The following is a 19,242-nucleotide window of genomic DNA, read 5'->3' as shown; positions in this document are numbered from 1 at the left end:
AATCAAGGCTGAGAGAGAATGATGAGGTACATGGGTACACACACACACACACACACACACACACACACACACACACACACACGGAGGAACTCTCCCTGAGCTGAGGGAACCTCACTTCCTGGGGCTGGGCAGGAGGCAGAGGCACCAAGGAACCATACATGTGCCCAGTTAGGTGTGCATACATAGTCACACTGGCTTGTTGACAGTCATTCAATGAGGATGTATGCCAACTCTTTCTCTCCATTCTCAATGCTAAAGCCTCAAACTTTATTTTGGCTTTTTTTTCCTTGGGGGGGGGCGGGGTTTGAAAGTCCAATCTGGCTTCCAGTTCCTCGGTCTCCTGGACATTTGCTCTTCCTGTGTCCAAGAGAATCCTCCCATCAAGTCTGAGCCTGAATAGGTGGGTAAACTAGTGTGTGGGAGGGAGGGGGGGGAGGGGGAGGGCTGGAGATGAAAGACTCGAGATCTCACAGCGACACCTGGTGGACACATCTCACAACAGTAGCTCTTGGTCTTTCCGCCCTGACCTTGGCATCCTCAGCTGGACCCTGGGGGCTGACCTGGATGTTGGAATGGGATTTCTGAGAAGGGCAAACTTGCCTCATTTTTTCCCTGAGCCTCTCCCAGGCTGGTTGTCTTTTCTGGGGTCTAACACCCCAGGCAGTAAATAGCAGTTTTTGTCCGTATACTGAGGTTGGGCGGAGGGCTGGGGAAGCACATCTGGGGCTTGGTCACCCATTGGAAACCCCAGCATCCTAGGCAAAGTCTCATTTGCTCCATCCTAGTTACAACACTAGCACTCGGTCTGAGCAAGGGGCCTTGTGCCAGGGCAGGACTTCAGAGGTAGTGGTGTTGTTGAAGGCTGGTTGGCCTAATAATAAGCTTCCAGGTGGAAGTCAGGAATTCCTGGGTAAGTCTCATTCTTCAACCCTGTGGACCATGGGGGAGGCCCATGACTTCTGGGGGTGGGGTGGGGGGGTGTTAATCAGCAGACAGAGGGCACAGCAATTCTATCATCACCAATAACTTTATTGAATGTCCACAGGTATACAGTTTGAGCTTGGCACATCTATAGAACATGAGGTGAGTGGGGCAAGGGGACCCCCTCCCCATGCCTGTGGGAGAGGCAGCGCCTGCTGGGGCTGGCGGCTGCTCAAGTTTCCATGCAGAGAAGTCAGGGAGCTGAAGCCAGGCACCAACACAACAATGGAAAGTCAGTCACCAGGGGAAAGGAAGGGAGACATGCGAATCCAAAGAACTGTCCCCTTGCTCCTAGCTCTAGCAGTGCAGGGCCAGAGGGCAGGAGCGGGGAAGGCAGGCAGGGGCTAGAAGGGTAGACATCCAAGCTTGGTGCAGGAAGAAAAAAATCAATCATCATCTTCCCCCAACATTGCCCACCATCAGAACTAGAACCTGCAGACCCCTGGGTCCCCAAAGGGGGTGGGGGTGGGGCTCAGTCAGAGAGAAGGTTCTCTTCTTAGCAAGGTCAGGGAGGATTAATCCCATCTCTACCCCAGGAGATCCCAGGGGGTTCCAGGAAGGGAAGCCCATGCCCTGGCCGGCAGGGCCCACCGGCAGAGACTGAAGCCCAGACAACCCCTGCCTGCTTGCCTGCCCGCCTACCTGTTCCTTCTTACCTCCTCTGTCCAACCTCTTGGGGGAAAAGCACCCCATACTATGGGCCTAGGGGAACTCCACCTGCACCATCCTTCTCTGGGACACACACACTGATTTCAAAGCTGTGGCTGATGGGAAGAAGGCTCCTGAGTCCTCCACAAGTCATAACACTGCTATCTGCTGCCCTTCCCCACCCCAGGGGGAGTAGGTGGTAGCTCTTTCGCCAGGGGTCCGGCTCCATGCTCCGGCCCTAGGCCTGGCTGGGAACAGAAAAGCCAGAAAGCTGGGGGATTGGGGGTATGGGAAAGGTGGCCAGGGCAGGGGGCAGCAGGGGAGCGCCTCCCTCAGGGCTCCGAGAGGCACTGCTCCAGGGCTGCCATGCGGTAGTGGCTGGCAGTCTCTTCCCCGGCCTGCAGCCGCATGGCTTCCCTGCAGAGGCGGTTGGCTCGGGCCAGCTCCACCAGGACGCCCTGGTAGGCAGCCACCATCTCAGGTTTGACTGAGGTTGGGGAGACACTGCCCAGGAGCTGGAGGAGCTCCTGGGGCCAGCGAGAGCGCAAGGCGGCTGGGGCCAGCCAGGGCAACAGAGGCACACAGCCTGTGAAGGCCTGCATGCCCAGGAACCACAGCTCCTGCAGGTCGGCCCACACCCCCTCGTAGTCGGGGGCTAGGGCCAGGGTCGCCTGCTCGGCTCCAGGGCTGGCTCTGGCCACGTGGGACTGAGACAGGAAAAGGATGGCAGCTGCGAAGAAGCCACGGGAGGCAGGGGTCCCCTGGAGAGCTGCAACACAAGCACAGGGGAGGGGGGAGAATTTCAGGGAGGGCAGAGACAGTCCTCCACCCTGGACGCTGTCCCAGTTTATCCCGTTGAAGGGGCAACAGGAGTGAGGGAGGTCAGAAACACCTTTCTGGCACCACTCACCTTTTGAGCTGAACACTGATTTAGCACTGTAAGGCTTATGTGTGTCATGATGCCCAATTTACAAATAAAGACCCTGCGGCTCAGCAAGGGGAGAGACTTGGCCAAGTGTACAATTACCACGAGCTCATTAAGCACCTGCTATCGACCAGGTCTGGTGCTGGGGATACAAAGTCAAAGGTGATACTCACGGTGCTCTCTCCCCCTATGGTCAATACAAGGGCTTTGTAAATGAAATTTACAAATTTGGTCCAGGGGAAAGAGCCCTGCACCTAGACACTGGGGGTCTGGCTTCCAGGGCCTTAAGCGCCACTGCTTCTGAGATGTGTGATCTTGTGTAAGCCCAAGCTCCCTCATCTGTGAAATAGACTAATGATAATCAGACTGACTACTTGGGAAAGCCGTTAGAAAGATCGATGAAAATGTAAGCAAAAGCACTAGATGAACATGAGTTATTAAGCCTGGAAGCCAGCACTGTGAGAGGATACAGGGACCAAGGAGGATGGGGGACAGTCCTGGAGATCACTGCCACATAAGCCTCACTACCTCAACAGTCCAGCAGCTTATGGATGGGAAGGGGTGGCCAGGACTCTGGCTCTCTGGGCGAGCAGAGGGAGCAAATGGCTAGGGGCCTGCTCCCCGCCCCCATCAGCACGACCACAGTAATCTCACCCCCAGACATAGCCATGGCAGCTGAGGCCTGCTTAGGGATGACCCAGCTGCCTGGCAGGAGGAGGGAGGAGCACTCCCTGAGCATGCAGGATATGCCTGATCTGGAAGAGACAGAAGAACATTCCCTTATCCAGCGACTGTGAAAGCACATGTCCCGTGTGGGTTGGTACCACCTAGAGCAGCCTCTCCCACAGGAAGGGGAGGCAGTTATTCTCCCAGCAGCTAGGCCGTGCCTGCTGCTGGATCTAGACCACGCTGTGACCCCGAGGAACTGCTAATGGGAGGTCCTCTTTTTTTCTAGCTGCACTAGATCTCTTTTCTTCCAAGGGTTCCCTTTCAACCACTGAATTTCGGACGCAGTATTTAAAGTCAGGGAACAAAGAACATCACGCCCTGTTCCTGGATTGATGTCTGCTGATCTCATCCAACCCAACAGATGGGGCACAGGGAACAGTCAGGGACAAAGGGGACCCAGCAGACACCCACAGTCAGAGTGGGTGGGGTGGGCCAGGACCTGGGAGTTGGGCCTCAGCCAGGGTAAGGGCTTTTCACCTCTGAAGAGCAGAGCCTGCAGTCGAGGGGTTGAGCAGGAGAGCTGGCTGGGAGCAAGTGGCAAAATTTTGCTAGAAAGGAAGCTCAAAGGCAACACTAAGTTCAAGGGCGAGAGATCAGGATTTCTGCCTCAGAGGAGGCTATCCACGACTTTCAACTTGTCCCTATTCCTGCTTCCAAGCAGGGTCACACCTCCAAACATTTTGGGAAAACACTGTCATGTCCCAGAGAGCCCACTGCAGTGACGGCCCACCCGGTAGACAGGAACTTCTTGGTGTCTAGGCCAAAGCCTTCCTCCTTTCTGAGAACAATGATCTCTTCCATCAAGAACAGCAGCCAGCTCCAGGGCCGGGTGTCTCTAGCCTGGCTCCACCCGAGGGTCTTACCTGGAGAAGTGCTGAGAAGGCGGGCCATAAGCAAGCCCAGGGTAGCCACGTTGGCAGCCAGGAGCAGCCTCCCCTTCTGCTGAACCAGTGAAGGCAGGGAAGTCATCAGGGTGTTCATGAGGGATGTGAAGCATGCGTCCCGCCTACATGGAGGGACAGGGTCAGAAGAGAAGCCCTGCTTAGGCCCTGAGCTTTGAGGAAGTCCTATCCAGAGCAGAGCAGGGGGCAGGAGTGAGGCAGGCAGTGGGCCTAGGAGGACGTGATACAAGAACCTGCTTCTCTTCTCTTGGGGAAGGGTAGGATAGCCCAGATGAAAGCAGAGGGGCAGGTGGTCTGCCAGTGGGCAGAGCTGGGAAAAGCGTTTGGCTGATGCGCATTTTCGGAGTTAGAGACCATGCCCTGGGGAACCCAGTTACTAAGGACTGGAGTCCAAAGGAGGTCATGTCCTAACCATGTGGATCCCTTCTCTGCCCTTACGGACAAGCTGGCCAGGGGACAGCGAGATTCGAGTCTGCCCTTCCCTGCCCTTTGTCCCCAGCCCAGTCCCTCCCTATCCCCTCACTTGATCAGTCCAGGTGCAGTGACCACAAGGTTGAGGAAAATGTGGCAGCAGGTCTGCAGGCCAATCTCCACACTGTCAGGCAGCACTGAAGTGTCGTGGCCAGGAGACGTGAGCTCCCACTGCTGCAGGAAGTACTGGCAAAGCAGGGAGGGGGCCCCTTCTTTGATGAGGATCTCCCGGGGCCCATCTTCTGCAGTCAGGTGGCACCAACCCGGCAGGAGGAGCCTGAGGAAAGACACACGCCATGAGCAGGCTGGGGATGAGAGGGCCCAAGGAGTCCCTAAGAACCCCCAGCCAACGTGAGCCACCCTACCCATGGACAAAGCCAAAGCTTGTGGAAGCCTACTGGCAAAAACCTAGGAAAAAGATGGGGAAGCAGAAAGAAGGCCCAAAGTGAAACTACTTGGAACTGACCAAGCCCAAAGGAGGCAGGGAGCCCCAGCTCACTCTCTTCTGGGATTTTGGAGCCACATTCTTCATTCACTCATTCAGGGACTCACCGGAGGGCATCCCCAGGCCAGGACGGTCCTGGAGGAGTAGGAGAAATGGCCAGATTTGCCACCTGTTGTGAGAGATCGCCGGCCTCCTCGGCCTCCTCGTAGAGGCTCTTAGCATATCGGACAAGGAAGGGCAGCAGCTGGCAGATCTCCTTTCGAAGGGACGACGTCTCTTCTGCCAGCCAGGCACCCAAGATTCTCACCGAGGCAAACACAAAGGGCTCCTTCTGCTTCTCTGGGCCCACCTGCTCCCCCAAGATCCAAAGTGAGACTGAGGACCCTTCTTACCCCTGCCCCCAACCAGCCCTGGGTGGGGAGGGTCTAGTACAATAAGCCGTCCACCCCCAGGCACAGGGACAAAACAACACATCCCCTCTGCTGGATGTTCTGAAGATAACTGAATGTAAGGGAGCCTGACTCACAGGGGATCTCACCAAATCATGGTCTCAGAAACTACAGAGGTTTCTAGTGTAACCTCCAACTCAGTGTAAAAATGCCCTCTAGAGCCTCCCTCAGGGCAGCAGCTAAAGAAAATGTGGTTTATTGTGGCTGGTTAGGACTCTGTAGTCTGGCTCCTGCCTCAGTTTCCCAACTTAATTCACTGCACTTCCTGTGCCACGTACTCTGTGTTTCAGTCCCTTCTCTGACCTCTTTCTCTCCTCTCTGATGGCTAAGCTTTTGGGCTGCAGGCTGCTCCCAATGTCAGGAGCACAATGCCTCCTCTCCTCATCTTGGCCCGGTGAAATCCCTCCTCTTCTTTTGAGGCCTAGTTCTGGTGGCACCTCCTACCTATGGCCTTCCCCTCCCCAATTTCCCCCAGTATACCCTGTCTAGCTCTTTCCCTTGCTCCTGGTCTCATCACATCCTCCTCTATTCTGTGGTCAGCTGCCCATGGGAAGTGACTATGTTGACTTTTTCACCTTTGCCTTCCTAGGAACCCAGCAGGTGTTTAAAAAAAAGATTTGTTGAAGACTAGAGAGCAATATGCAAGAAGAGCTACAAAGCCAGTCACACCTCTCCTCCCACGGCTCCCTTGCCGGGCCTCTATCCCAAAACCAGCATCAGCATTTTTTAAAAAAGGACCTTTTTGTACAAAGACATTTCTGGCTGCTCTGTTTGTAGAGCAGAGAGAACATGTCAACGTCATGGACTGTTAAGGCACGCGTGATGGAGTGGAGAGCTAGTCTTGGAGTAAGCAAGACTTGGCTTCACATCCCAGCCTCCCAGCCGGCACGGAAGAGCCACCAGCCCTGAGCACGTGGCCTCCTCAATCTCAGGATCCCCAAGACCCTCTCTAAGAAGCTACCAAGTGCTCATTTGTCCGCAGGGGTAGAGGGAGCTACTGGGAAATCTTAAGACAATCAAATCCCGGTCAGTTCAAAAAGAGAGAGGGGGCAGTACTTGAAGACAAAGAGATATAGAGAAAGCCACACAAGGGGTTTGGGAATTGTATAGTCCCCCCCCTCCCCAGGACTGGAAAAGAGAAACAACTGAGGTGGGGGGACTCCAGGCAAGTCTGGAAGGGGCAAGGAGCAGAAGCATCCTCTTCGGTTGGTCCTGCCCAGTAAAGGCCAAGGGTTTGAGGAAGATGCTTTGTTTTGTATGTTTATTCATGACTGATTTCCTAGCTAGATGGCTGTAATTTTCTGAAAAGTGCTGAATGTGGGGGAAAGGGTATGACAGGCTGGGGCTTGCTCTAAGCCCTGCTCCACAGCCAAGAAACCTAGCATGTGTAGGTCGTGAACAGTGCACCATGAGCCCCGTGCGTGCATGCGTGTGGCACAATCTGCCTCACTAGAGGGGAGGATGATGAGGGCTGAGAGGTGTCAGCAGCCTCCGGCCTCCAGCTCTTCGCTGCCCCTGCTGGGGGCTGGGGTGGGGGCGAACATCTGCCAGGGGACAGCTACGGCTCTAGGCCCGCTTGGCTCCTGGCCAGTCCTGAGAGAAGAGGACGTTCTCCAAATCCATAGCTCTGCCCTGGCTTTGACATTGCCAGGTATCAAGGGGCCTCTGGGGGAAGTGGGGTTCAGTGCTGGGGGAGCGTCTTGCCTTGACGGAGTAGAAAGAGCTTTGATTTGGCAGCAGAAAGCCCAGGTTTTCATCATGGCTCTGCCCCTTACTATCTTGGGCAAGTCACTTTGATAAGTCTCAGTCTCATCTGTCAAATGGGGAAATGGTAAGACTCACACTGCCTACTCCACAAAGGGGCCCTCGTGTCCATTAAAAGGGAGTCATTTGGAAGCCCACCCCAGGTCTGTAGACACTTCCATAGATGGTTTGTGTTTCTCTGAGGTGGGGCTCCCCCAGACCAGGAATGAGCTCCTCTCCCCTTTTCCCCAGTGGCCCTCTTTACCTGCTGCAGGTAGTGAATGACTGCTCCAATGGCCTCCTTCATGATGCTCACGAGCTGCACTTTCTGGGGCTCCTTTAGCAATGGCTGCTCCACACGGGTGCACTCCTGGATGCCCAGTTCCATCAGGGCATAGCAGGCGGTCACCACATCCTCTTTCACCTCCGTCCCGGGCTCCTCGAGGGCAAGCCTCACCTCCACGCAGGCCAGGTTCACTAACAAGGCCAGGAACTTGCCCCCAGACCCGCCGGCCGGGATCCACTCGGATCCACAGGCATGTGCCAAGCGAGCCGCCAGCTTCAGGGCCGGGTTGCGCTGCCAGGAGCTCAGCTTGCTGCCCAGGATCCGTGCCAGCCCAGCCTGTAGATCTCGGAGGCACTCGGTGGGGACAGTTGTCGGGGGCAGAAACAGGGGCAGCAGCTGGCAGAGCTCAAACTTGCTGGCGTCCTCGGCCTTCTGGAAATCCTCACTCAAGCCCCGAAGCACGGCCAGCAGCTCCGGCTCTGCCTCCTTCCAGCACTGGGCTTCTGCAGCTGCCAACAGTCCCACAAGGAGTGCCAAGGCCTGGTCGAAGCCATAGCCATGGCCCAGGTAAGCCTGGCAAAGGGCAGACACGGTACCCCCGGCAATAAGGTGTCGGGGTCCTCGGGGTGTGCCGGCCACGGCGGTGAGGCATTGATAGGTGTCATCAATCATGGAGCGGCGGGCTGCGTCATCGGGGTCACCCCGGGTGGTAAGGATGGCACTCAGGATAGGAATCTTGTTGAGAACTTGGGGGTGGGCAGCCAGCTCGGGGTCACTACAGAAGCAGGCAAGCAGGGCCACCCCGAGAGCTCGAAGGACGTGGTCAGGGCAGCCGTCCGGGGCTTCCTTTGAGGTGAGGAGCCGGTTGGGGAAAGTGAAGCCCACAGCATCAAAGATCCTCCGGCGGGTTTTCGCATCAATATCACCAGCTTTGACCGCCTTGGTTACCTGCAGCAAAGGGTCAGATGTCAGGGACGGCTGTCCATTCCCCTCCTCCAGCCAGGGCACTGAGGCATCACATGGAGCCCTTTGCAGCCCCAGGAGTGGGAGCATGGTAGACCACTTAAGTCAGGCTGGGCATACCTGGAAGTCATCTAACACCTCCACACTTTTGAGCCCAGGCAGAGCTAGGTCCTTTCTCTCCATAAGACTCTTATGCAATGGAAGAGAAGCTACTGCAGAGGGGGAGGGGGAGGAGGTGTCCAGCCTCCCTCCATAACCACTTCTAGCACTCCCCCACCTTCCTTACTAGAAAGGGCTTTCTGTTGTCTAATTTGGATGCCAAAAATCGAGCTGGGAAGGGTCTAGTGCCTACCACGTATGATGCCCTGGCTCCATGCGTATGGATGGAGGGTCCTTTCTAAGATACTTCCTTTGGAAAATCATCTCATCCATCCCCACCCCCTGGGGGGTGGGGGGGGAGTTGGGGGAAACGGCTCCTATGTCTCCATGATCAGCCTGTCAAAACATTTCCCCTCACACTTCACCTAAACACCTCCTCTGCTGCAGTGGGAGCCCTGGACTCCCATCCTTCTCTCAGTTACCATGGCAAACAAGCATTGGCTGCTCTCCCCCCCCCTCCTTCCCTCACCCCACACACCAACCACCCTTCCCAGCACTGCAGGCTGCTGCTCTTCTGTCCCCACGCCACCCTCCTCTAGCTGAGCTCAACCCCTCACCAGCTCCCACTTTCCAGCATTCTGGGGGTGAATCTGAAGAACCCCTCCCCAACTTTCCCTAAGGACCCCACCATCTTCTTCCAAGCTCACTTCAAGAGCCTTCCCCACAAGTGTAGGGGAAGACTCCCCAAGCTTGTGAGTAGAACATACTAGTTACTACCCGCTGATAGCACCCTGTGAGTCAGCCCCCATCTGCCAGGGACACCCAGTGTGAGTGCCTCCAATACCCTCGTGTGGCTACCAGCTCTCCTCCCCTCCAGCCCTCTTCCTGCATCCTCACCCCCTCTTCTCCAACCCAGTTCCATACAAGGGCATTCAGTATATCACCCTAAATAGATGCTCGGGTCCCCTTCCTAGATCTCCTGGTTCTTAGCCCCATCACCTAAGGGAAGCTCCATCCTGAATTTGGTGCCTGCTCAGCAGGTCCCCACAGTCCCTTCCCCTCCCTCAGGTTCTTACTAGTAGCAGGGCTGCAAACTGCTCACTGTCGTTCTTAGCATCTCGAAGAGCCCCCAGGTATCGCTCCAGGGTGGGGTTGCGGCTCTCAGCCTGGCTCAGAGCCGGCTCACAATCGGACGCCATGGTGCCCGCCTTGCCCAACTGCGAACACAAGAGGGACTGAGCAATGCTCCACCAGGGGAAGGGGGGGGGGAGGAGAGGAGGGAGGGATTAACACAAAGAGCACCGGATGGGGTAGAGGATTGGAAGAAGAGGAGGGGAGGGTCTCTAAGGCTGCACTTCACCTCATATATGGATGTACCTCTCTAGGAAATGAAGTGAAAGATGACAGAAAGGGAGGAAACAGTGATGGGGAGGTGAAGTCCCTGGCCCAAGGTCACCTACAAAAAGGGGGTAAGGGGGAGGAAGAAGCTGAGAAGCAGAATAGAGCATTTTGCCCCAAAGCATGGCAATCCTTCCACTGCCTCTCTCCTTCCTTTATCCCCATGTTTGGAAGGAGAGCCTCTGGCCTAGAGAACCTCAAGACACCCCACAATACACCTCAGACTTTCCCCTAAAAGCCAACATGGAGGGGGACCGAGTAGGGGAAGGAGGAGGGGGGATGTGGGAAGGAGTGGTGAGGACAACATTAGAGGATAGAAGCATGGATGATGCTCAATTATACAAGCACAGGGAGAAAGGAGCAGCCGCTGATGAATAAACCAAAAAGGAGAGTCCTCCAGCCCCTTCCCCATCTCCCTGAAGCCTCCTAGATTGGATTCTGGAGCAGGGAAATGCCCTAAAAGCCTCCCAATTTGCCTTCAGCACCCCCAGCAACGGCTGGGAGACAAGAGGTAGATGAGGACTGGCTAGCTACCCAGGACCCCCAACCCTTCAGCCCTGGGCTCTTCCTCACCCTCGTCCCCCATTCCTGCTAGCAAGTGAGCAACAGCAGGATTAACCATTAAGGTTCACCTCCTCTGCCTTCCCACGCCAGTCAGCTTGCGGATGCAGGTGTCATCAAGCATCAGGCAGGGAGCTGGGGTGGGGGGGAGGGAAGAGGGAGGAGAAGCCAGGGAAGGACCACAGATTGTCCCGGCCCCCCACAAAAAATGATCTGCAAAGTGGATAATCGAAGATGGACTGCTGGACTGCTGGGTGGAGGGGTTAAGGAGAGAAAGGGGGCGGGGGCCATCGGGGATGGGGAGTCCCGGCCGTCGCCACCTGTCTCGCCGCAGCCAGGTCACAACACGACACTGATGAAGTCACGACAGGGCAGCATGATGAAGTCACACTTCACGATGACCCGAGGTGATGTCACGAAGGAAAGCACGACGAGGTCACAGCAAGATCACGACATGGGACAACCCCCAAAGATGACATGACCAAAAAAAAAATTAAGGCGGAAAGAAGGGAGAACGGGAATGCGACGAGATGCTATCACGACCGGGGCACGGTGATGTCACGATATGAAGCGGTGATGTCGCGATATGACCCTCGAGATGTCACGACACAAGTTAGTGACCGCTTTGAGAGGTCCCTTCCAAGGATGTAGACGAGGGCCCGAGGCGGGGGGCAGGGGAGGGCTGTGCTCACCCAGGTGGGGCCGAGAACCGAGAAGACGTCCCCAAGCGAAATGCAGTCGGAGCCTCCACTGGTGCTCACACCGTGCTGCACACTCCGGGTTCCTGCTGCAGCAGCTCCACCCCCACCCCCGCATACCTCCTGGCCAATCAGCAGCCGAGTCACTCCTGGCGCCCACCAATGGCCCTTCAGGGCGTTGAGCGGTAGGGGACGCCCCCGCTCCCGCCATTTTGCTTGTGGGCACTGCTCCCCTTTGCTCTCGACAATTGCTAGAAGGGGAAGTGATGGCGCTAGCTTTCTCAGAAGCGCGGGACAAAAGCGGCAGAGGGCTCTGTTTCCTTCTCCCTGGCACAGTTTCGCTCACTCTTGGGGTCTCCCTGTCTCTTCTCCTCTTCCTCCTCCCCCATGCCAGCCCCTCCTCCATCATGAACCTGGTACCCAAGTTACCCTTCCGGGAGGGCGGGAGGAGCAGCTGCAGCAGGAGAATTACTTCCGGGTGCAGACCCAGGCCACATCCGGCGGTCGCTGTCCGTCGGGGGAGGCTGAGGTAGGAGGCTCCTACTCCTGGAAACTGAGTCAAGTGCCGGCTCCCTGGTGCTGGAAAAGCGAGGGCCAGAGCGAGCAGAGAGGGAGCAGGGAAGCCGGTCCTCGCCATTTCCTTCAGGCCTCCTGTCCATTGGGTGACCCCGGCCCGGCCCAGCCCAGCCCAGCCCAGCCCAGCCCAGGCCAGGCTGGTCCCGAGGTCCAGCTCCCGCCTCCCCCATGGAGCCAGAGGAGGAGGAGGCCGAGACTCGCCAAGGAGCCGCTGCCGCTGCCCGGCCCTGAGCCCCGGGTAGGTGGGAGGGGGAGGAGGGGTCAGCTCCTGGCCTAGAATCGGGGCCTCCCAGCCCCGGGTGAATCAACCCATCTCCCTCAAAGGTTTCGGGCCTGTCCATTTAGAATATCAACTCCGTGAGGGCAGGAGCTGTTTCACTTTTGTCTTTGTTCCCCTAGCGCCGAAACAAGTTCCTGGCACTTGGTAGATGCTTAACTAATGCTTATTGAAAGTTGAATGAGCCCCATTGGGCATCCCAGCCCTTCTTTCGACTCCCAGGCTGGTTTGACAGTGTCTACTCACCGTGTAGACGTAAGGTCCAAGAGGGCATGGTATCCGGCTGGGCAGCGATGGCACAGAAGGGGTTGCCAGTGTTTGTGCCTTCTCCTTACGATCTCCGTCCTCCTTCCTCCACGGCCCTTTCCTGTGCCCAGTGACTTCTGCAGTTTATAAGGAAAATCTTACGACGTTTAGGGATCAGTTCCAGTCTTTAAATGATGAAGGGAGAGGGAGAAAGGTGCCACTCAAACTCTGCAGTTATGTTGGAGAAGGGGGTGGGTTAGGGAAGGACTGGTGGTCCTCCGAAAGCTGAGTGATGGCAGACTTTTGAAGATTGCCTAATTTAACACAAAGTAAACCATCCCGTGCTGCATACATACATGCGTGTAGGACAAATGATGGGGCCCACATTTCAAATAGGAAAGGGAAAATGGAGTCTTTCCTTCTCATTTATAGCTTCTCGCTGGACTTTTCTTGTCTGCCAGGAAGTTTGTCCAAAGTTAATCATGTTAAAATTTGCGAGAAGCATTAACTGACTTTTCCGACTATTCCTTCTGTGATTAAGAAACTAGCTACTAAAGAGTAAATTGGAATACGACCTCCCAGAACAATCTGTTCATTTTTTTCAAGCTATTTGGAAAACAATGTGTGCAAATATAAGCAAAACTATTCATGACAGTCTGTTCTGTAACTTTCCCAAATATCTTTGAGCTGTGCAGTGGGGGGCTGGGGGTGGGGGTGGGGGCGGGGTTGTTGTTCTGAGGCCTTTATTCTTGATTACTAATACCAGTTGAATAGGCTGTTTCAGGCATTCCTTGCCCTTCAAACATATCTTATCGCTGAGTACATAAACGGAGTTCCACGTATGTAGTTGGCAGACTGAACTATGATACATCCCCCATCAACCTAAAGTATTAAGTAAACATTACCCCCTGCTCCTTCAGAACAGCTGCTGCAAGAGTGCTTTTATTTTGGGTGTACTTATAATGCCCCAAATGCCTGAAGTATTCTAAGTTTTTCTGGGTTCTATTGTGTGGAGGCGGGCCTTTTCTCCTCAGGTATTTACCCTTTGAATTCTTCTAATAATTATGCTTTTATGCCTCACTGGCCTGCTTTATGGCTTCTACTATTGGTCAGAAAGTTCTTGCCTGGATCCTATTAACAATTTCTGCCCTTTTGCTCAGTTGAAGATTTTACAAGAAGGTCTTATTAGCTGTTTAAAGTGTAATTAGTCTCTGTGCCTCTTGGTTTTTTTGTGCAAAATGTTGAGCCTCTAACCACCTTTGTCAGCCTGGTGGTGTTAATTACTCCTGTTTTTCTGCTTTGAAGATTGCTCATTTTCACAGTGCCCACATTCGCCTACCTCTCAAGGTATTGTTGATAGTCACCCACCACAGTTGAGTCACCCACCACACTAAGGGAAGGTATTGTTGTTGTTTTTTGATGGGCCTGTGGAGGTAATTCAATTCAACAAGTAATAAGCATTTATTAGGTACCTAGTTTGTGGCAGGTTGTATGCTGGGCTCAGAGGATTCAAGGGAAAAAAATAAACAATCCCTGCTCCTAAGGAATTTATATTCTATTTGGGGGAACAGCATCTGTATAGAAAGTTAAAAGTAATTATCTACAAAGTGATTTATGGTGGTAAGAGCCCTAGAAACTGGATAGGTTTTCTGTAGGAGATGAATGATAAATTACATAGAGACCCCTTACACTCTAGGTTGGTAGTTTTATCGTGATGTTTTCTATGGCTTTCTATTATATCTGGTAGGCCAGATAAGTTATTGATACCGTTTCTGAATTCTCAAGCATCATTCTCTTACATTTTTTTGACCTCGGCATCCCTAGCCAAGATCACATTTGGAAACTCATTGGGAGCAAATCATTGAATGAGAGAGTCTAGCTTCTCAAGATGCCTGGTGCTTAGTGACAATCTGCCTTGGGTTGGCCATAATTTAGTTCTGTAGCACCCTGAATCTTTCTTCACTGGTACTAGCCAGCACAGATAGCAAAGTGATGACAGTCTCCCTGTGTGCTTAGCACATTTGCTAAGCTGAGTGATGTTTGGGTTTGCCAACCTGTGCTGCTTGCCAGGCTGGGTTGACAGCTGCACATTTGGAATAGATTTTGAATGCTTCTTCCGAACTCATTAAAGCCTCATAATATTACTAGGATGTTTTTCTTTTTTTAAAGTAATGAATACAGAGATGTAAGGAAGATGTGTGGGTGGAAGGTGGTTCATGAAAGGAAAAGGACAAAGGTGCTGATTTACTATTAGACAGTGACTAGAAAGTAACTAGGTGTGAAATGCCTACCTATTATAATGGCTCTACTCCATATCTCTTGCTGTGTGGTTATCCTGGTAATTATTAAGATATGTTATAAAGCTCGTCAGGCTATAACGTTTTAAAATTTATTGGCAGAGATGAGGAGGAAAGAAAAACCTGGAATTCCTCTTCTCCATATCTGTCATATCCCTCTTCTAGTTCGATTTTTACTTGGCAGTTCATTTCTTGTCCTTGTACCTTTCCAGAGTCCTGGTTCTCCCTGTCATAAAGACCATGGAGAAGAAGTTGGAAGTCGAAGTAGACATCAATTCCTGGATTTTATCAGGAGGTTGTTGGCAAAGACCTGCAAAGTGGCTGAAAACCCTGCATCTATTTTATGCATGTCTTTGTCTCAGTGTTTTGTGTTCATCAACAGGTATGAAGTTTTCTAATGGTTTCATGGTCATAAAAGGAATAGTTTTCATTTATGAGTTCTTAGATCCATTTTAAATTATCAGATTAAACCTGATTGGAGGCAGTCAGGTTAAGTAACTTACCCAGGGTCATATAGGTAGTAAGTGTCTGAGGCTGGATTTGAACTCAGGTCCTCTTGACTCCAAGGCCTTTGCTCTATCCACTGTACCACCTAACTGCCCCTTAAATATATTTTAAAAGATGACTGGGTTGGAGAATGAGAAGAGAAACTGTTTGCTAGTTAATAGGAAAAGTAGCCTGAGCCCAAGAGGTGAACCTCTTTTAGCTATTTAGCTTTTTGCTTGCCTAAGAAACAAATCTAATTCTTTCTTAGATAAATAGGCTTTATTATTTTAAGATGGTTACTAGACACAGTTCTTTTCTCAGTCAGTTAGCATTTATTGTGTATGAAACACAAAGAAAGGCAAAAAAGCAGATAATCCCTACATTAAAGTCCAGTGGGGGAGACAATGTGCAAAAAACTATGTACCGACAAGATATATGCAGGATAAATTAGAGATGATCTCAGAGTGAAGGCCCTAAGATTAAGGAGGGTTAGGAAAGGCTTCTTGCAGAAGGTGAGACTTTAGCTGACACTTGAAAGAGGCCAGGGAACCTAGGAGGTGGAGAGGCAGAGTTTTCAGGCAGAAGGTGGGGGTGAGAGGGCTGGGAGATAGAGTGACTTGTGGAAGAAAGGACAAGGAGGCCAGTGATGATGAGTGCATGGAAGGGACAGAGGAGTGAGAAGACTGGAAAGGCAGAAAGGGCTGGAGTTAGGAAGGACTTTGAAATCCCTAGAGTAATAATACATCCTTTGGCTTTTCCATAGAAAGGTTTCGTTACTGAAGGTTTCATGAGGTGTATTTACTTCCTGAATATCATTTCACCAGTTGAGAGCTTCCTCTTGGTAAACAATACAGAGACTTTCAGAGGAAAATACTATTCCTTTCTTTCTGCTGTTTAGTTTATCAACAGTGTTGTGCTGGGATGGATGAAATGTAGAAGTTGAGAAAGAAACTTTAGTTTAGGGAAACTCTGCCATGTCTACTGAGCCAAATTTAGCCTTTTGAAGTTGGAGATCAGTGCTGGGGTTTTAATACCAGAATCTACAACAATTGGCTTTTATTTTTAATACTATAATTGTAGAGGTTTCTGTTGCATTTTTTTTTTTTTAGTGAGGCAATTGGGGTTAAGTGACTTGCCCAGGGTCACACAGCTAGTAAGTGTTAAGTGTCTGGGACCAGATTTGAACTCAGGTACTCCTGACTCCAGGGCCAGTGCTCTATCCACTGCGCCATCTAGCTGCCCCTCTGTTGCATTTTTAAAGGAAATTATGGTGGTTATGGTGATATTGAGAAACAATTACCACAGTTAACAATTTTTATAATATCAGCCTTCTTGTTATTGTTTGTTGATGCTTGCATAATTATAGTGGAGGAAATTTCAGTTGACATAAACCTGACCTAAAGAAATGATTCCTCTAGTTGATGCTTGGCTGGAATAATTGACTATTTCCAGGCTACCATCTTAAGTGAGAATATTTAAATTAAATGAATAATGATTCAGCACAAAAGAAAGTCTTATTTCCTCAAACTGTGCTAGACAGTATATTGTCAAGGAAATTTGGAAATAAAGGGAGTACTAGGAAGTAAAAAGCAACTCTTTATATCTCACAACCTAGCACTTGATGACATGGCATTATACTTTGAGGATCAAATAAAATGACAGGTAAAACACTTTGCTAATACTAAGGGGCAAATAAAAATAAAAATAATACTAATGGGTGATAGAAATTTATGAAGTATTGAGGCAGCATAGTGTGTACTGGGCTTGACGTCAGGAAGATGTGAGTTCAAATTCTGCCTCAAATACTAGTTGTGTGACCCTGGGTGAATCATTTAACCTCTGCTGCCTTAGTTTCCTCATCTGCTGTGAGTATCAAATAATATATTATAAAGTGCTTAGCACAATGCCTTTGGGGTATAGATCTAGTAGTGATGCCACTAGGTCACATGGTTGTGCATTTTACAAAATGTTACAATGGACCTCATTTTTTGGACATTACTATTGGTCATCCCTCTCACTGACTTGTCCCCATCCCCTATTAGAAACTGAAAGGGTGAATTCACATAATGGCAATGTCTAAAGATAGATGTCTTTGCAGCAGGTTGGGTAACAGGCTTCATCACAGGTCTTCTAGAGACATGAGTTGGTCTTGCATTGATCAAAGTTCTTAAGTCTTTCAAAGTTGTTTTTTTTTTTTACAGTGTTCTTGTGTTCATATGAATTGTTTTCCTTATTTTGATCACTTCACTCTCCAATAGTTCATACTACTCAGGATTCTCTGAAATAATTTTTTTCATTATTTCCTTCCTAGGTTTTGTTGGACTCCTATATTTATATTTCAGAATTCCTCTTCAGCTCTGGTGTTTTCATATGAAATGCTTGAAAGTCTTCTATTCGGTTAAGGTTCCATTTTTTTCCCATGTAGGGTTTTATTCAACTTTGCAGAATAAGTTATTCTGGGTTGTGACCCTTTTTTCCTTAGATTATATTCTAAGGTATCCCAACTAGAGTAGAAGCTGCCAGCTCTTGTGTACTCCTAAAGGTCATTCCTTGGTACTTGAACTGCTTTTTTCTGGATGTTTGCAATATTTTTTCTTTGATGTGTTAGCTATGGATTTTGGTTATGACATTCCTGGGACTTTTCTTTTATGAGGTGTCCCCACCCCCACCCCCACCCCTGCCCCAGGCGATCAGTGGATTCTTTCTGTATCTACTTTGCTCTTCTAATGAATCTATGCAACTTTTTCTTATAATTTCTTGAAATACAGTGTTGAGGTTTTTTATTTTTTTTAATCAAGATTTTCAGGGAATCCAGACATCTCTCTTTGACCAGTGTCCCAAGTTGGCTGATTTTGTTATCACATATTTAAATTTCTTTTCTTTTTCAATCTTTTGATTTTGTTCCAATATTTCTTGCATTCTTATGGCATAATCATTTACTTCAGTTTGCTCTATTCTGATATTTCTTAGGTAAGATTTGCCACTTTTCTAAAGTTATATAATCTTTCAGTTCTTTCCTTGAGGGTTTTTATTTCTTTTATCTCTTGCTTTATTTCTTCTAGGTATTCATGTAAACCTTGTAGAAAAATCCTTTTCCCCATTTGAGTCTCTGCAGTTATAGAGTTACTTGTTCCTTCTTTTGGGGATATGTAGATTGTTATGGTTTTGATTTATTCCCCTTGCATCATCTTTGTTTCCTAACTCAGAGTTTTGTGCCAGGGCTATGCTATTCCTGCTACTGAGCTTTTAGGTGGGGTGGTTGGCCAAGCTTGGTCTTGCTTTGGATTTCCTAGGTTCTTACATTGACTTTCACATCCCAAGTTTGAACCTCCCCTGAATTTTTGAGGTCTAGAGTGTTGGATCTTCACAGTGCCCTGATGTCTGGGGAAAGAGTGTGAGGAACATCAGAGCCACTGGGCCTGGACTGTCCTGTCAGAAGTGCTGCTGCTGTCTACTACCTTTGCACTCCTTTACTTCTAAGTTCCTCAACCTAAAACTTGTTGAGTACCCTGGGATTTTCTCAAGGGAACCTTCTACTCTTGCTTCCTCTGGACATGGAGACTTGCAGGTTACACGTGACCTGTCTCTGCACTGGGAAGATACCAGCCATGGCTTTGCTTATTAGCTCCCTTTCTTGTTACTGTGGACTTCTGGCCAACTATTTTTTTTCTTCTTGGTTCTGGTATGGAAGAAGTCACTGCATTTTCTTTCTTTGTTTATTTGTTTCTTTTTTGTTTGTTTTTTTTGTGAGGCAGTTGGGGTTAAGTGACTTGCCCAGGGTCACACAGCTAGTAAGTGTCAAGTGTCTAAGGCTGAATTTGAATTCAGGTCCTCCTGACTACAGGGCCTCTGCTCTATCCACTTTGCCACCTAGCTGCCCCAAAATGAATGTTGCATTTTCTTATTTAATTTTATTCTGAAGTGAACTTCAGGGTTTTGGAGGAGTAGATATTTGGGAGCTGGGTGGTCTGCCACCTGTTCAGGCAGCCATCTTGGCTAGATATCCTAGATAATAAGTTGTAGGAAATGGGAAGAAGGAATTCTTCTGGTCTGAGATGGATT

At 50.6% G+C, this 19,242-nt stretch overlaps 2 protein-coding genes across 6 annotated transcripts in view; one reads left to right on the top strand and one right to left on the bottom strand.

Moving 5' to 3' along the window:
• Nucleotides 1–1,008: 1,008 nt before the first annotated feature.
• Nucleotides 1,009–11,419, bottom strand: NCDN (neurochondrin). Of its 2 annotated transcripts, none has more exons than XM_043992567.1 (7): nucleotides 11,293–11,419; nucleotides 9,718–9,858; nucleotides 7,559–8,527; nucleotides 5,209–5,450; nucleotides 4,709–4,933; nucleotides 4,147–4,289; nucleotides 1,009–2,398 (listed from the first exon to the last, which is right to left on the bottom strand). In XM_043992567.1, exons 2-7 carry the CDS (start codon nucleotides 9,838–9,840, stop codon nucleotides 1,962–1,964), a joined length of 2,139 nt encoding a protein of 712 aa, XP_043848502.1. In that variant the 5' UTR covers nucleotides 9,841–9,858; nucleotides 11,293–11,419; the 3' UTR covers nucleotides 1,009–1,961. The 2 variants fall into 2 exon arrangements, with proteins under 2 accessions (XP_043848502.1, XP_043848503.1); XM_043992568.1 differs by lacking the exon at nucleotides 11,293–11,419 and adding an exon at nucleotides 10,921–11,278.
• Nucleotides 11,420–11,791: 372 nt separating this feature from the next.
• The window catches only part of KIAA0319L (KIAA0319 like), an 87,744-nt gene continuing 80,293 nt past the window's right edge, over nucleotides 11,792–19,242 (top strand). For 3 of the 4 annotated variants that reach the window (XM_043992565.1, XM_043992564.1, XM_043992563.1), the window contains exons 1-2: nucleotides 11,792–12,112; nucleotides 14,907–15,076. In XM_043992565.1, coding sequence (XP_043848500.1) covers nucleotides 14,935–15,076 — 142 coding nt within the window. In that variant the 5' untranslated portion in view covers nucleotides 11,792–12,112; nucleotides 14,907–14,934. The remainder of the gene's footprint in view (nucleotides 12,113–14,906; nucleotides 15,077–19,242) is intronic. The other variant, XM_043992566.1, reaches the window with a different exon arrangement.

The sequence above is a fragment of the Dromiciops gliroides genome, chromosome 3 (assembly GCF_019393635.1).
Source record: "Dromiciops gliroides isolate mDroGli1 chromosome 3, mDroGli1.pri, whole genome shotgun sequence".
In the NCBI taxonomy this organism is placed as follows: domain Eukaryota; kingdom Metazoa; phylum Chordata; class Mammalia; order Microbiotheria; family Microbiotheriidae; genus Dromiciops; species Dromiciops gliroides.
Note: the sequence above shows the minus strand (reverse complement) of the source record. Positions and strands in the feature narration are given on the sequence as shown.

Bases quoted from the DNA above. Each gene is read 5' to 3' on its own strand.
- NCDN (XM_043992567.1), bottom strand. From the start codon at position 9,840: ATGGCGTCCGATTGTGAGCCGGCTCTGAGCCAGGCTGAGAGCCGCAAC. The intron at 8,528-9,717 runs GTAAGAACCTGA...CCTTTGCTGCAG, and splicing joins AGTTTGCAGCCCTGCTACTA to GTAACCAAGGCGGTCAAAGC. The intron at 4,290-4,708 runs GTGAGGGGATAG...CCCTCCATGTAG, and splicing joins ACTGCACCTGGACTGATCAA to GCGGGACGCATGCTTCACAT.